General features: G+C 41.3%; 3 protein-coding genes across 6 annotated transcripts in view; 1 reads left to right on the forward strand and 2 right to left on the reverse strand.

Annotated features, from left to right (window-relative positions):
* Spdya (speedy/RINGO cell cycle regulator family member A) overlaps positions 1-3,919 on the reverse strand; it is a 38,824-nt gene extending 34,905 nt beyond the window's left edge. The window contains exon 1 of one of the 3 annotated variants that reach the window (XM_031355870.1): positions 3,786-3,919. Coding sequence is in view for 2 of the 3 variants with exons in the window: in XM_031355868.1 (XP_031211728.1) it covers positions 3,247-3,435 (189 nt within the window). In the remaining variant the exon portion in view is untranslated. Of the gene's footprint in view, positions 1-3,246; positions 3,760-3,785 lie in introns of those variants that run through there. The other 2 variants (XM_031355868.1, XM_031355867.1) reach the window with 2 other exon arrangements.
* LOC116080505 (basic salivary proline-rich protein 2-like) lies at positions 3,434-4,195 on the forward strand. The gene has a single exon (XM_031356874.1). The coding sequence runs from the start codon at positions 3,434-3,436 to the stop codon at positions 4,193-4,195; it is 762 nt and encodes a 253-aa protein (XP_031212734.1).
* A 6,219-nt stretch (positions 4,196-10,414) lies between these two features.
* The window catches only part of Ppp1cb (protein phosphatase 1 catalytic subunit beta), a 33,698-nt gene continuing 27,914 nt past the window's right edge, over positions 10,415-16,198 (reverse strand). For both annotated transcript variants that reach the window (XM_031355334.1, XM_031355333.1), the window contains 2 exons: positions 15,759-15,893; positions 10,415-12,208 (listed from right to left, as the gene is read on the reverse strand). In XM_031355334.1, the coding sequence (XP_031211194.1) occupies positions 12,104-12,208; positions 15,759-15,893 (240 nt within the window). In that variant the 3' untranslated portion in view covers positions 10,415-12,103. The remainder of the gene's footprint in view (positions 12,209-15,758; positions 15,894-16,198) is intronic.

The raw sequence follows: 16,198 nt of genomic DNA on the forward strand, positions 1-16,198 counted from the left end.
TTTTCCTGGTAAGTTTTCCTTGGTCACAAAGTTTCCATATTCAATAAGCAGTTATTGGTATTTTCTGAAAAGTTTTAGCAAATAAATGGCACATGTGCTTTGTAGGGTTCCTACAATTTGATGTTAGGGAAGAGTGTTGTTGAGACATTGAGGGTGGTCTCAATATTTAGTTCTTGGCTGGCCTGGAACTAATTAGATACATTAGGTTGGCCTCAAACTCACAAGAGATCTGCATGCTTCTGCCCCCTGAATCTGGGTTTAAAGCTATATATACCACCATGCCCAGCTCTAAATTAATCTAATTTTTAAAGTTGTTACCATCCTATCTGAATGGCTGACTATAAGCATATATTAATATATAGTACTATATAAGTCTGAATGAAATTTATCTGTCATTATTCAACAATATGAATGATCATTACTATTTGGGATTTATTGATTAGTGAATGTTATTACAATATTACTTTTTGATCAAATTGTTTCTATAATAATACAAAATTGAGAGATGAATTGACAAAGTGAGGAACAACTCCAAGATCCTAGGAGAACCTCTGAATCTATGACTCATAGTGACCTAGACAGTCACACTGCCCTTGGCATTTAAAGAGTTATATACAGATTTTCTCTCCTGTCTCTTGAAAACTTCTCTGCTGGAGGTGAGGCTCTACCTAATATAAAAACTAGCTGGATGCTTTCAATACTGTCCAATCTGAGAGTCATATCCATAGTTTTATATTTTGTATTTGTTTTTATTTTATGTGCATTCGTATTTTGCTTGCACATGTCTGAGAATTTCAGATGTGCTAGAACTGGAGTGGTAGACAGTTGTGAGCACAATGTGGGTGCTGGGAATTGAACCTGGATCCCCTGGAACAGTAGCAAGTGCTCTTCACCACTGAACTATCTCTCCAGCCCCCTCCCCATAGTTTTATATTTTTAAAGCTGTATTTAAAAAAACCCATGAGGGCTGGAACTATAGCTACTTGTTTAGCACGCACAAGAGTTGGGCTCAATAATCAGTGCTAAAAAAAAAAGGAAGTTAATTTTGATATATATATATATAATGCAATAGATCTAACGTGTAATTTTAACATCTAATCAATATAAAAATTAATGAAATCATTATGAAATCCTAAATCATTTAAGTCTGGTACATTTTTAATATTTTATACATATCTCAATTTTTATACTAATTACTAACTACTTTGAAATATAGTCCTATAAAAATGAAGTAGTGCTGGGCAGTGATGGCACATGCCTTTGATCCCAGAACTTGGGAAGCAGAGGCAGGGTCTCTGTGAGTTCAAGGCCAGCCTGGTCTAAAAACTGAGTTCTAGGACAGCCAGGACTGCTATACAGAAAAACCCTGTCTTGAAAAAAAAAAAACCAACAATAACAAAAAAATTATGTAAGATAATATTTTACACTCCTTTCATTTTATATTTAAATTAAGTAAAAATAAAAATCAAACTTTTCTGTTGTACCCAGACAAATTCAAGTGTTTAATGGTCACATATGTGGCTACAGTATTAACCAGTGTAGGGTTGGATTATAAGGAATTAGGCAGAGGGCCTAGAAAGATGGCTCAACAGTTAAGAGCACTCACCATTCTTACAATGAACCCAGGTTTGAATCTCAACACTCACACAGTGGTTCATAAGCATCCAACTCCAGTTCCAGGGGATTCAATGCCTTCTCCTGGCCTTGGAAGGCAGCAGGAATGCAAGAGGGGTGTGTCAGAGTGTGTGTGTGTGTGTGTGTGGTGTAGAAAGGAAGGGAAGGAGGAAGAGAGAAAGAGGGAGGAAGAGAGGGATAGGGAGGGAGATGGGGAGAGGGAGAGAGAGGATGGACTAGGCAGAAGACTGCTGGCCACAGCACTTGTAGCCACAGCTGTATCTTTAGTCTGAGCCCAGCACGGACAATACATAGAGACTCTATCTCAAAACCAAACAAACAGAACCAACCAACAACCAAACTAGACAGAAATTATAATTAGTTTTACAATTATTTCTTGTCTTTTGATTCCTTCATCCGTCTTTCTTCTGGGGGAAAAAAAAACAACAACAAAAGCCCAAACAGTCATTAAGCTTCTCAAATGGAGCAGGGCAGGGCTAGATGCAGCGGTAGGACATATCAGAATGCAGAATACTGTGGTACATTTTTCAGGAGCTAGGTTTTACTCAATGGTAAGTGACTTTCCAACAATGTTTTTATATTGAAACTATAAGTAAATAAGAAAATGCAAACCTCATGTGTCAGATTATTTCATCTAAGACTTGAAAAAACAGGAAAAGGGAATATCTGAAATTCCCAATAGAGATTCACTGAAGTTAATAAAGACTGGATCAAAATTGTGCAGTTAAGAGCTTACAAAGAGGGGCTGGAGAGATGGCTCAGGGATTAAGAGCACCGACTGCTCTTCCAGAGGTCCTGAGTTCAATTCACAGCAACTACATGGTGGCTCACAACCATCTGTAATGGGATCTGATGCCCTCTTCTGGTGTGTCTGAAGACAGCTACAGTGTACTCATATAAATAAATTTTTTTTTTTTTAAAAGAGCTTATGAAGAAAAACTACAGCCTGTGTCAAATTCTACTTTGCGGTATCTTTTAAATTTAGCTCTTTTTTTTAGATGCATCAAAGACTAAGAGTTCTGCTGTAAGAGGAAAGGAAGAAAGAACAAATTAAAAGATGGGGCTTTTCTCTAGAGAAAGAGTGAAAGGGGGAAATAAGAGAAGCTCTGTGATTTTCTCCAAACAAGACACATTCTGTCCTAAAGGGAAGCTGCTTAAGACTCACGAAGTAAACAAAACAAGGCTCAGAAAAAATCAACAATTCACAAGATCCAGCAGCCCCCTCTCCAAGGTTCTAAAGCAGTAAGGACTGCTGGGGAGGGGCGTCTGCAGGCAGCTTTTGCGGTCGTCCCCCGTGCTGGGTGGGCTTTTCAGTGATGCAGCTTAGACAGGCTTCTTTCGGCCAGTAAGCCCTCTCCCATACCCTTGTAAACTCGGGCTTCACCAGACTGGACTTGGGTGGAATCCCAACTTTGGTATGTCATTAATTCCCTGTCTAGAGTGAGCAGGTATTGGACCGCTGAAGGGAAAGTCTCACGACATAAAATTAAAGATTCTTCAATTCAGGTGCATGCATTTGACTTAAAATTTGAAAAATCATAGCAAAATTCATAAAGACGATGCCTAGGTTTGTGAGATTTGGGGTTCTGTTTGTATGCTTTGTAAATACACCTGAATTTTGTGAGCATCTGAAGAAAGTTCTCTCTGCGTCTGGCATAAATCATAAAATAGAAATAGTTTCTCCGTATGAAAATCTGATAGCCAATCCCCGACGCCTGGGGACAAGCAGGCACGAGAACTTTCGTACTTTTGGAGATACCCAGGTCGGACCCGGGCTGGGGGCGCGGGACACTGGACCATGCAGCAGGACTCATCCCTCAGCCCCGCGAAGAGGCCGAGCCTCGGTCCCCACCGTGCACCACCCGGCGCCACCTGCTGGAGGGAGCCGCGACGCCGAGCTCCGCAGCCGGCCGGGCTCCCTCCTCTGGCCCCGCGCCTCCTGCTCCCGTCCCCGCCTCCGGGATGCCCGCCCGCGTCCCGGCCCTTGGAGCTGGCGGGGCGCTCCAGGCCGCGAGACCGCGGGGAGGCGGCGCTGAGGCCGGCGTCCCCGCCTCCTCACGCAGGACTGCGGGAGCAAGTGGAAGGCCCAGGCGCCGGCGACACGCGGGACTCGCCAACCGGCCCGACCGCTCGGGGCGGGGCGAAGGTACCTGTGCAGGACGGAGGGCGAAGAGCCAGCGGCCCGCAGCCTCCGCCTCAGGGATCTACCTCAGGCGGTTGCGCGCTGGTCGCTAGCAGCAGGCCGCAAAACCCGCCTAGGGACCTTAAGCTGCGGGCCGGGGGCACGCGGCCGCCGGAGCCAATCAGAGCACGGGAACGGCCGGGGGCGGGGCCGGCGCTGTCGCCCCGCCCCCGCGCCGAGCTTGGCGCCCCCCGCCTCCTGCCGTTATTCCGCTCTAGCTTTCCCGACCTTCTAGGTGCGATCGCGCTTTCCCGCGAACGCTGTCCGAAGGGAGCGGTTGAGGAGCCCCGTACTGGAAGAGGAGACAGGGTTGCCCGGCAGGCCCGGGGCTGTCCGACGTTCCCTCTCCCTGCCTCTCTACAAGCGCCTTGGACCTAGGTGCTTCAGAGAGAACGCTGTTTCCCTTGTGCACGAAGTGTGTAAGAGGAGGGAGAGCCCACCCACGCTAGCTCAAAAGGTGTGAATAAAGTGGCCTTTAGTGAGCAAAGGGCAATGTTCTCTCATTCACAGCCCTAAATGCTCCTTTTGTCAGCCCCATGCGTTCCTGAGACACCTGGGATATAGGTGGTACTTAATCAATGCTTGCAAGTACCATCATCCCTCTAATACAGAACCTTTTTTTTTTTTTTTTAAAGATTTTATTTTATGTATGTGAGTACACTGCAACTCTCTCAGAAACACCAGAAGCCGGCATCCGATCGATCCCATTACAAATGGTTGAGCCCTGGTGTGGTTGCTGGGATTTAAACTCAGGACGACCTTCGGAAAAGCAGTCAGTGCTCTTAACCACTGAGCCATTTCTCCAGTCCCATTTCTCCTTTTTTTGTCTGTTGACACACCACATCCGTTTTTCCATGCTGTTAGTCTTTCATGTCTTACTGACTGCATACTCCAGAAAAGAACCATATTTAAATCATTCCGGTGGTTGATGCTGCTTCTATGGTTTTCTGTTATAATTATAGCATTTAAGAGAGATTCAGCCTTGTCTGTTTGCCGTACTTCCAAGCAATTAGTTCCTCGGTCAGCAACTCTGATCATCAAACGCATATTATAGTTACACTAAAAAGCACTTTTACAAGGGGCACTTTGGGAACTAATTTTTCTTGGGGGAGGGAAGCTTTTGAGGTTTTGTTTTTGTTTCACCCATGGCCCTTATGTGAATAAAAGTGTCAAGAAACCCTTTAGGTGGCGGCTCCATACTTTACTCTTCTGGCTTTTCCCTCCACCCCCACACCCCAGGTGTCGGGGATTCTTGTGATCGCGAATTTCCAACCATTCGTATAAAGTGTGCTTTACTGAGCAATGAATTTCCAGCACACAAACAGCACTATGTTGTAAAATAGTTGAGGACAGATACAGAAATAACTAGAATACAAGACACAATGAGCCTTTTCCTTGACTAGTACACAGACGCGCGCGCGCACACACACACACACACACACAGAGAGAGAGAGAGAGAGAGAGAGAGAGAGAGAGAGAGAGAGAGAGAGAGAGAGAGAGAGAGAGAGAGAGAGAGAGAGAGAGAGAGAGAGAGAGAGAGAGAGAGACAGAGTAAGACAGGATTTTGTGTATCCAAGGCTGGTTTCCACTTGATCCATACATAGTAGAGGATAACTTAAGTAACTTCATCTCTCAGGTGTGCCACCATGACTGATGTGTTCCATAAATAATTATAACTAAATTTGTATTTTATTTGATTTTTGTATTAAAGTCAATTTGATAAAATAAAGGTATTGAGAAAGTTACATTGCTAATATTTTGGCTTAAAAGGTTACAACCAGCAAGGCCTTCAGGAATGTTCTCAATCCTGTATCTTTTTGTTTTAAAACTATTTTTGTGTACAATGTGAATGCACTAGAGAATTTGAGTTCTGGTTTGAAGTTAGTATTACTTTTTTCTTTTACTGGCAGTGTAACTGTAGACAGCTGATGTGACCTTAGTATGTCTTAGCATAAACACAAATGTGTCATCCTGGAACAAATCTCATATTGTGGGTTAATTAGTAGTGGACAGATACATAGAAAGCATCGTTTCTTTCTTGTCTCTCTCACCCTGAGACTTCACTATGACTCAGTATTTAAAGCAACTCTCTGGAGGCTGGAGAGATGGCAGTGGGTGTGAAGGGACAGAGGTAGCAGAATAAACTCCATTTTGTTCTTAAGACTCCATTCTAAGTTAACATGGTCCCTACCCTTGAGGTCTGAGAAAAATCACAAAATGTCCCTGGCAGTTGCAAAATAGACACAGCAGCTGCAGCTAGTTGATAACAGAGTGTGCTTAAAACTTAAGTCATTCCCAGGTCAAGATGCTCCTTTTTGATGCTCCCTCCTTGTGGTTTATTCAGGTGCTGTAAACCAGTTGGCTTAAAGGCCAACATTCCTTTACCCTCTTATGTAACGCCAAGGCTTGGAAACCCTCCCTTGAGGTTTTTTTCCTTTATAAACCCCCTTGGGGTCGCTCTCCTATCCTGTTGCATCAGGTTTGTGGTCCGAGCTCAAGCTTGAATACTCTCCTGTGCTGGCATCAGAGCTGTGGTTCCTGGTGGTCTCTTTGGGGTTTTCCTGATATGGGCACAACAGGTGCTCTTCCAGAGGATCCAGGTTCAATACTCAGCACACACAGTTCACAACTCTTGGTAATTCCAGTCCCAGAGAACCCAACACCCTCTTCTTGACTTTGTAGGCACGAGGCACACACAGGTGCCTGCCTCTGCCTCCTGAGTAGTGGGACTAAAGGTGTGAGCCACCACCCCACTGCTCTTACCCTTCCTGTTCTTCAATCTCTGAACCATGCCTTTGGTATTCACCTTCTGAGAATTTTGCAACCTGTTCATTTCTAGCACTGTCTGAAATAGAAGCAGTTTGTTCTCATTGTACTTAAAGAATGTATCCATAATCACAACTTTTCAGACTAAACATTGTACTTTTTTGTTTTCCTTTAAAAATTATTTTATGTGTACGACTACTCCGTCTTCACATGCACAAGAGATAATCAGATCTCATTACAGATGGTTGTAAGCATCATGTGGATGCTGGGAACTGAACTCAGAAACTCTAGAAGAGCAGTCTCCAGCCTCTACATTTTTGTTTTCTTAAATATGTCTGAAACATTTCCACGTTTTTAAAAAAAAAAAAAATTAAGCTGAGTGGTAGCACACGCCTTTAATCCCAGCACTTGGGAAGCAGAGGCAGGTAGATTTCTGAGTTCGAGAATAGCCTGGTCTACAGAGTGGGTTCCAGGACAGCCAGGGCTACACAGAGAAACCTGAAAAACCAAAAGAAAAAAAAAAAAAACCTAGGGGCTGGAGATATGGCTCATAGGTTAGGAGCACTGACTGCTCTTCCATAGGTCCTGAGTTCAATTCCCAGCAACCACATGGTGGCTCACAATCATCTGTAATGGGATCGATCGGATGCCGCCTTCTGGTTTGTCTGAGACAGCTACAGTGTACTCACATACATAAGATCTTTTTTGTTGTTGTTATTGTTGTTTTTTTCGAGACAGGGTTTCTCTGTGTAGCCCTGGCTGTCCTGGAACTCAGTCTGTAGACCTGGCTGGCCTCGAACTCAGAAATCCGCCTGCCTCTGCCTCCCAAGTGCTGGGACTAAAGGCGTGCGCCACCATCGCCCGGCATAAAATAAAATCTTAAAAAAAATAAAATTAAACTAAAAAAACCCCCCAAAAACATACTTAAAAAAAAATTAAACCTAGCTTATAATATGCTTTCTTGACCATTTAACTTTCCTACTGATGTCAATGTTGCAAGGCCCAGCTTAAGTCAATGAGTCTGACTTGTTTGCTATATGTAGGAATTGGAACAGGGCCATAAGAGTGTTGTCTTTTGAAGCCCAGAGTGTCGCTTTATGCAGCCTTGCCTCACCCTCAGATCTCACATCCTGTCTGCAGAGCTGACAAAGGTGGAAATGGACTGCTATGCAACTCTTAAGTCCTTACAGCAGTTTTGGCAGACCTCATTAGGTGCTTAGGGTTTTAAAATAAAGCTACTTATTCATATACAATTTTACATGAAGAAAATCTTACATATTTCAAAAATATATACAAAGAACATATGTAACCGTATAGACAAACAATTACAAGAATGTAAATAGGCATCACCCATCAAATATTTCAATTCTAAAGATTTGTGTGTGTGTGTGTGCGCGCGCGCGTGCGCGCACTCGCGCGCCTAAGTTTAAGTGCAACACCTATGTGCAGATGCCATTAGAGGTCAGAGGAGGGCATGAGAGTCTGGGAACTGGAGTAAGGGGTGGTTGTGAGGTGCCTGATATGGGTTCTGGGAACAAAACTTGGGTCCTCTGCAAGAGCATTAAGTGCTCTTTACCCACTGGGCCATCTCTCCAGTCCCACAATCCAAATTTATACCCAATGAACAGATTGCCAATACTGTTCAGATTCTGCACACTCCTTCACCCACTGTAGTTCCTACAGGTGAGGAGGTGACTACTTGCCTGTTCCTTTTTTTCTTTTGGCACCCTTAAGTGCCAAGGATAGCGACCACATTCATGGATACCCATCTCTCTCCCAGCCCCCATTACCTGGAGACACAAGCTGTGCAAAATCCTTTATTGTGCATTTTCTAATTGAAACCAAGTATTCAGCCTGGTCATTTAATACAAAAATAATAAAAAATCTGCTTTTTTGTACAGTTTCCTCCACAGTACCATTTTGTTCCTCACTGAAAATATTTTTGCTGGCCTTTCTCCATATTTTCTTGAACCCATGACACAATCCTTGTTTTGCAAATGAGGCAACAATCTCTTCTGCTTTCAAGTTTTGTTTAAAATGTTCATACTGATTGGATGGATGTGTAAAAAATACACCATTATGTAAGTACACCAGTTTCTCAAAAAAAATGTAAATGGCTCGCTACAAGGATGTCTGTAAGATATGGAAGAATGCAGACTGCAGAAATCAAGACAAGAAAGTTATCTGCGGATGTTTGACTTTGAATATGTAAATTTCCCACCCTTCCTATAATGAGCTAGCTGCAGAATCTTAACTGAGAGCACCTGGGACTTCTTAGTGCCAGTACACAAACCTGCCCCTTTAAGACTGGGATCATGTACACTCCACAGCCAGATGGCATCAGGCCACACCCACGCTGTGGCTTTCAGGGAGACTGTGCAGTAGCTAAGAGCTAGCATGGTGTAAGCATTAACTTGGCTACTATCTGTGGACTGACACATAGGCTACCTTCATCTAAAGTACTTGATATGAAACTTCCTGCCATCCTGTGAAAGCATGTATAAAGGGGGTACCCTTTGTTTGGGGGAATTGGATTTTTCTGAAGGCCCTTCTCTCCTCCCCCCCAACCCTGCCAACCATTCTCTTGGTGGCTTCCCTTCTTCCCCTCACTCATCTGAAGCTCCCCTCAGGTTTTAAAGGAAGTCTCTTTCCCTTTAAGGCCCCTATGTAATTTTTAATTTATTATATCCTTTTTTTTCTTTCTTCCCCCGCTGCACCCCGACAAGGATTTTTGTTGTTGTTTGGTTTTTGGCTTTTCGAGACAGGGTTTCTCTGTGTAGCCCTGGTTGTCCTGGAACTCACTCTGTAGACCAGGCTGGCCTCGAACTCAGAAATCCGCCTGCCTCTACCTCCCAAGTGCTGGGATTAAAGGCGTGCACCACTACTGCCTGGCAACACAGCTGTTTTAACCCAGCATGGGTCAGACCTACAGTGTCTGCTGCACTCACGGAGCTAAGGCAGGAGACTAGAGCTGGAAGCCAACCTGGACTTGACTCTGTTTCTAAACAAACAAACAACAACAAAAACAGTGACAATCGCTCCAATCAAGAAACTCATTTGCTCAACACTTAATAAAAAAATCCTTTAAATGTTTCATTTTTATGTATATGAGGGTTTTGTGTACATGTATGTCTATGCACCCACCATGTGTGCCTGGTACTCACAGAGGGCATAAAACAGCAGATCCCCTTGGCTTAGCCCTACAAACAGCAATTCCTTGTAGCTTTTCATCTAGTAAACAGGCGCTGTAATATGTAGGTTAGGCTCCAAGTCATGGATTCACCTGTCTGCCTCACCAATAGTGGGGCTAAAGGTAGCCAGTATTTTACTAATTGCCTTTGTGACTTTGTCAGTAAACTGGTATAATTAATAATCTGTGTTATCATTCTTAGGAGCACATGATATACTGAGTACTTATATATGAGAAGCTGTAAAGTAGCTTCAAGAGATCTGGATAATTTTTCAACATGGTAAATGTCTATCCTTTAACAACCAACACTAATTTGCTTACTCCCTCCCCCCAGTCTTAATTTGAATGAACATTTATAAAAACCGGTTTAAGCTACAGATTAGTGTAGATTAACTCCGACTAAGACGTATTTCCTTGAGCTACCTTAAGTATTGATTACTCAGAGATAACATCTAAAATCCTATTAGCAATTGTTTGATTTATACTCCAGTATGAAAGTTATCAAACAGCATTAAATAAAAGCCTGTGTGACCCTAGTGGAACATGGAGACAGCTCAGGAACTGTCCATGCTTCAGTCTATGTCAACTTGTGCTTACATAGCTCGCTGTAAAACAAAACAACACAGAATAATCACTCAGACTTTGTATCAATTAGACAACTTTTACTAAATGAGAAAACTACATTTAAAATGTGCTTTAAACAAAATGGAATTAGAAAAAAAAGACATATGCATTTTAAAGAACTTTTGCACTGTGCTGAAAATCAAATGCTTCTTGCAGTAATATAATGTGCCAATCCATAAAATGTTAACAGAGTTCTCAATTTAACATTTTCAAAGACAATATAAGGTTTCACATCTATGGTAACACATAAGAAGGGCATTATATAAACATTATATCCATCCCTATGAAGCTCACAAATTTGACAATGTTCAATAAAGGACATTAGAATCACATCCAATAAGTGTCACATCCAAAGAACCACAAATCTGTGTGTGTTCTTAATTCCTCCTCCTAAAATCTTTGTTGACTTTGCTACTCCTTGACGTTTGTTAATGCTAACCCTTAAAAAAAAGAGAACAGGGAAAGAAATGCTGCAATAAACTCTTGATCATGTACAGAAATTATTGCTACTATACTTCACTACAAAGCAAGTCTATACACATCAGGACCTTTGATTATGAAAACGCAAAGTAAAAATCTTTAGTGACATAGCCTTACAGTCAAAAACATCCACATGGCAATTACTAGACAGTGAAGCACCCGATACTCAGAGCTGACAGATGTCCCACTGACCAGCGATCATTTAAATACATCCTTCACATAGAGAGAGGGAAAGAAGAGAGCCAGCTTTCCAAGGCTTGTCAAAAAGGATTCTCATGTTCTGTGGATCTAAAACAAACAAACAACAAAAACCCCCAAAAACAAAACCGATGCAGGTGATGGTAATTCCAGAAAGTTAAGCATGCCAAAAGGTGTTTCGTGCGAATTAAAACCTAAAGCCAAGGTACCACATAATCACATTACCAACTAGTTTTGGATAATACTATATGAGCCTTATCTTAAATGAAATGCTACTGCACAATAGAGCATCAATAAATTAAAGATTAGAGTGCACAAATCCAAATCAGTGGCAATTTTGTAAAAAGCGAAATATTCATTATCAGCTGCAAAGTTTGCCCAGTCAAACTGTTTAATTAAAATCATTGGATCAGATAGTTTGTGTATTTTTTAAAACCTATCGACCTCTAAAGTTCATTTTTACTATAATAAGGCGTAAGTTTTCTTAGTAAGATCCAATGGTTACTTAAGTAGATAAGTGAAGGAAAAGAATAGTTGGTGAATGTCTTTAAAGCTCTTCCCATTTTCACTTTTTAAAATGTTTAGGGAAAAACAGGAAAAGTAGATGCCATTATTCTAGCAAAAACAAACAGAACAAAACAAGCCCAAAATAATGAAACAACCAAGCAACACTAAAACCACATTATACAGATGGATCTTCATGCTTTCATCTGGTAACTAACAGAGCTAGTTTAACTGGGATGCTTTTCAGCTTTAAAACTGTGATATGAGAAGATAGAACTTTAATGGATATTTTTGAATTTGGATTTAACTTTGTTGAATATTATAACAGAGTATACTTATTACAATACAGTGTAGCACATCTTTCTATTAGAAAAAAATTTAAGATCCTTTACCCGTCTCCTTAAGTTAAAGGTGTGACATCATAAAGGTTGTCGAATGGCTGGATGGTTTTACAGTGCACACTTATATATTATGAAGTATGTCCTTAACAAATCAGATGGTTTCTTTTACCAGAACTCCTGTCTTCACCTTTTCTTAGGTGGATTAGCTGTTCGAGGCGGAGTGACAGGACGTCCAGAATTCAGCCCACCATACTGGTACTTAGCTTTCTTTTCAGATGGTTTCAATATCTTGAAATAAATAAATAATTTATTAATATTATTCTTTCAATGTCATCAATTGTCCAGTGAAAATAAAGGTAACTCAGCAACTCTGCACAAGCATTTCTTAGATTGAAGTGTAAGAATGGCAAGGCAGCCCCATGAGTGCTCAACAGAAGTACCTGGATTTGGTTTCCAGAACCGCCCTCCCCAAGGAAGAACACTTTAACATCTGCTTTAGATTCTAGAAACACAGCTTAGATATTCTGCCTTAGTAACTGCCAAGCCCTTAAATTTAAGTTTAAAAACAAACAAACAAACAAACAAAAACCCTTCTCTACTAGTTCACCTTATTAGAGAGGAAAAAATACTGGTCTGAATCAAAACCCCTAGGTTCTCATCTTAATTCGGACCTCTTCCTGGTTTTCTGAGATACAATTGTTGGTGTAGTCAGGCCAACCTCAAACTTGTGGCGACCCTTTTGCCCCACCATTTTGAATGTTGAGATTACAGGCATAAGCTACTGTATCTTTCATATACAGGTAAATCTAAAGTTTTTGATGATATTTTCCATAGGACTAAGTCTCCCCCACACCCTCACTCCCTACCCCCACAACAAGGTTCCTCTGTGGTCCTGGCTGTTCTGAAATTCACTCTGTAAATCAGGCTAGCTTCAAACTCAGAGATCTATCTATCTGTCTCTGCTCCCGACTGCTGGGATCAAAGGCGTGCACCATCATGGCCCACTCCATATCATCAAGTTTAATCATTTAAAGTGTACAAGTTTTTAGTATGTTTATTTACTTACTTAGTATGCTATATATATTTACTACAATTATCTGATTTTAGTAGTTTGTGTCCAACCCCCCAAAACTCCTTGTTCTTAGTCACGTCACATTCTGATTCTCCATCTCCTTCCTCATAATCCTTAGCACTCACTCACCCACCTTGTGTCCTTCCAGTCTTGCAGAGTCTACATTATTTCATATAACTGATACCAATTATTAGCATCACTAATACTGTTAGCAAATAACATGATCTGTGTGAACAGGTTCTCCCATTTAAGATTTCAAAGCTCTTCCATGCTGTGCTGTCAGGATCTGTAGCTGTTTTTATTCCTAAAATGTTCTATTGTATAGATGGATAGCACATTTTCTTTATCAACTCTTCAGCTGGGCTCTGGGGTTGTTTCCATTTTTAGCTATTATAAATAATGTTATAAAAGATTTTGTGTCAATCTAATTGAGCTGAATCATCTAATGACACAATGTCATGACCCTTTAATTACCTGCCAAACCGTGTTTCAAGGCAGCTGCAGTAATGTGCATTCCCATCGTTAGTATTAAGTTTTACACTGTTGCACTGTGCCCTTGTAACATTTGTTTCTTAAAGACAGGGTCTGAGTATGTCATCTTGTTGGCCTCAAGCTTGCTAAGTAGTCCAAGTTAGCCTTGAATTCAAAGATAACTGCCCGTCTCTGTTTCCAGAGTGCTGGGATTAAAGATATATCCAACCACATCATGCATTAACAGTTGTTACTTTTATTACACTCATTATAGTGGGCACAAATAGGGTTTTACTTGTTAGAAATAAAAAGTATGGAGAAAATTTATGTAGTTTTTAAAAAATAATTTTTTAACTTTACGTGCATTGGTGTTTTGCCTTCATTATGTCTACGTGAGGATGATGGATCTCTGAGATCCAGAGTTACAATGTTAGCTGCCATGTGGGTGTTGGAAATTGAACATTGGTCCGCTAAATGAAGAACAGCTGGTAAGTCATCTCTCTACTCCCTGTATAGTATTTCTTAAAATTACTCTATGTGCTAGAGTGTCCCAGTAAAAGAAATACATTAATCCGATTATTCTCTGACAACTGCTGAAGTACAAGACTTGGTCAGAACCCTTGATATATAATGAAGATACCAACCATTTGACATTCAACTGTAGTTGATAGATGTATTTTAATACAAGGGCAAAGAGGTAGGGAAACCTTGCTAACAGTTGTACACACCAGTGGTCTGCAACCTCTTAGTTCAGCTGTTGGAGTGAACTATTTATTAGAGTGAAATTATTCAGAAAAAGAAGTTTCTAGATTGAACACGTATGGACATTTCTGGCCTTCTCTAAACATCATGAATTTTTTTGGTTTTGGTTTTTGTTGTTTTATCCCCCAGGGTTTCTCTGTAGCCATGCCTGTCCTGGAACTCACTCTGTAGACCCAGCTGACCTTGAACTCATAGAGATCTGCCTCCCAAGTGCTGGGATTAAAATGCATTACTACCCCTAGGCCAACATGATTCTAATTTAAACAGCATGTACACTGTACCAGGCTCTAAATTATAAACAACTTAAGAGATAATTCAAACCTTATGGAAAGGAAGGCTATGTATGGGTTATATGCAAATACTGTGCCATTTTCTACAAGGAAATGTATGAATCCTCAGATGCTGGTAATCAGTTCTGAATGCAATCCCAATGTGTACATATTGCAGCAGTGAGCTTTCTCAGCCAGTGAGAAAGAACAGTTTGCACAAGCAGCACAACAGAGAGCAAATCCTTTGAAAGTTTCTGTAAGTGTACTTAAGATAACTAGAAATTCCTTTTCTTAGGTAAACACTCTTATTTTTATCTCTTTCTTCCCCAAAGCCTATCTCATACATTAATCTTGCAAAATGAAACAAAAACCTAATTTATCCACTGCACTCACTCTTTTCTGTGTAGGAGGATACCTGTGTATGACAGAAAGGTCAGTCAGTGTTGGGTGTCTTCCTCAACTGCTTGATGAACTGAAGTCCATTAACAGGTTAGGGTGGCTAGCCAGCAAACCCTGGGTATCCTCCTGTCTCCACCTCCTTAGTCTGACATTATAGGCACTTGCCACTGCTCCATGGGTACTGGAGATCCAGACTAACGTCTGCATCTTTCACTTCACTCACTGAGCCACCTTCCCAGCTTGCCATTCACGTTCCTATAGTAATTATACACTATCCAGTATATAACAGGAGGATTAATAGTTTAAACATTTGAAACAAGAATGGTGCAACCTAAAGTTTTATGAAACTCTATTCAGTTATATAGCCCCAAAGCTAGAAAGTTCACAACCAAAAAAGAAAGTTCTAATGGAGTCTGGATGGTAATCATTTTTGTCTGTTCTTTTTTTTTTTTTTAAGTTCCTGAGGGGGTGGAGCAGGGGCCCCTCCATTGCTGTACTGGATACTGAACCAAAGGTCTTACGTGTGATAAGAAAGTACTTCACTACTGAACTGTATCTCCAGCCCTGAATGGTAATGAATTATGAATTAAACTCATTCTCAACACGCTCCGCTCAAAGAGATTATTTAAAAAGAAAAATTACTGTCGACAACAGTATTAAGGATTGTCTAAATTGCTAGAAAACAAGCCAGGAAGGGCAATATATGCCCATCACCCTGATATTACTGACGTAGGGGACTGCAAGTGTAAGTTCAAGGTCAGCCCAGGCTATACTGAGAGATCCTGACTCAAAGAAAGAAAAGAGAGAGGAAGGGAAAGAAGGGAAGGGAAGGCAGACACACAGACATTTGCATTTCCTGTCTTACCTGGAAGGAACACATCAAAGTTTCATCCACACTCATCATACCACCAGCATTGTCAAACTCGCCACAGTAATTTGGGGCAGAAAATAAAGTTACCAATTGTCGTTTAGCAAAAAATTCATATCCGTCTTCCACCACCTGTCAAAGAAATAATAAAAACACTTATTAGTGGGTCATTTGAACCATATATGCTAATGCAGCTTAATGAAGAGAAGGCCAGACAATGTCAAAGCCTCTCTGTATCAGGTGCCAACTCCCTGACCGTATTCCTAATATGGTGAAAAAGAAACAAGCCGGGTGGTGGTAGTGCACGTCTTTAATCCCAGCACCTGGGAGGCAGAGGCAAGAGGATTTCTGAGTTCGAGGTCAGCCTTGGCTACAGAGTGAGTTCCAGGACAGCCAGGGCTACACACAGAAACCCTGTCTCAAAAACCAAAAAGAAA

This window comes from Mastomys coucha, unplaced genomic scaffold (assembly GCF_008632895.1).
Source record: "Mastomys coucha isolate ucsf_1 unplaced genomic scaffold, UCSF_Mcou_1 pScaffold6, whole genome shotgun sequence".
In the NCBI taxonomy this organism is placed as follows: domain Eukaryota; kingdom Metazoa; phylum Chordata; class Mammalia; order Rodentia; family Muridae; genus Mastomys; species Mastomys coucha.

Bases quoted from the DNA above. Each gene is read 5' to 3' on its own strand.
- LOC116080505 (XM_031356874.1), top strand. From the start codon at position 3,434: ATGCAGCAGGACTCATCCCTCAGCCCCGCGAAGAGGCCGAGCCTCGGT.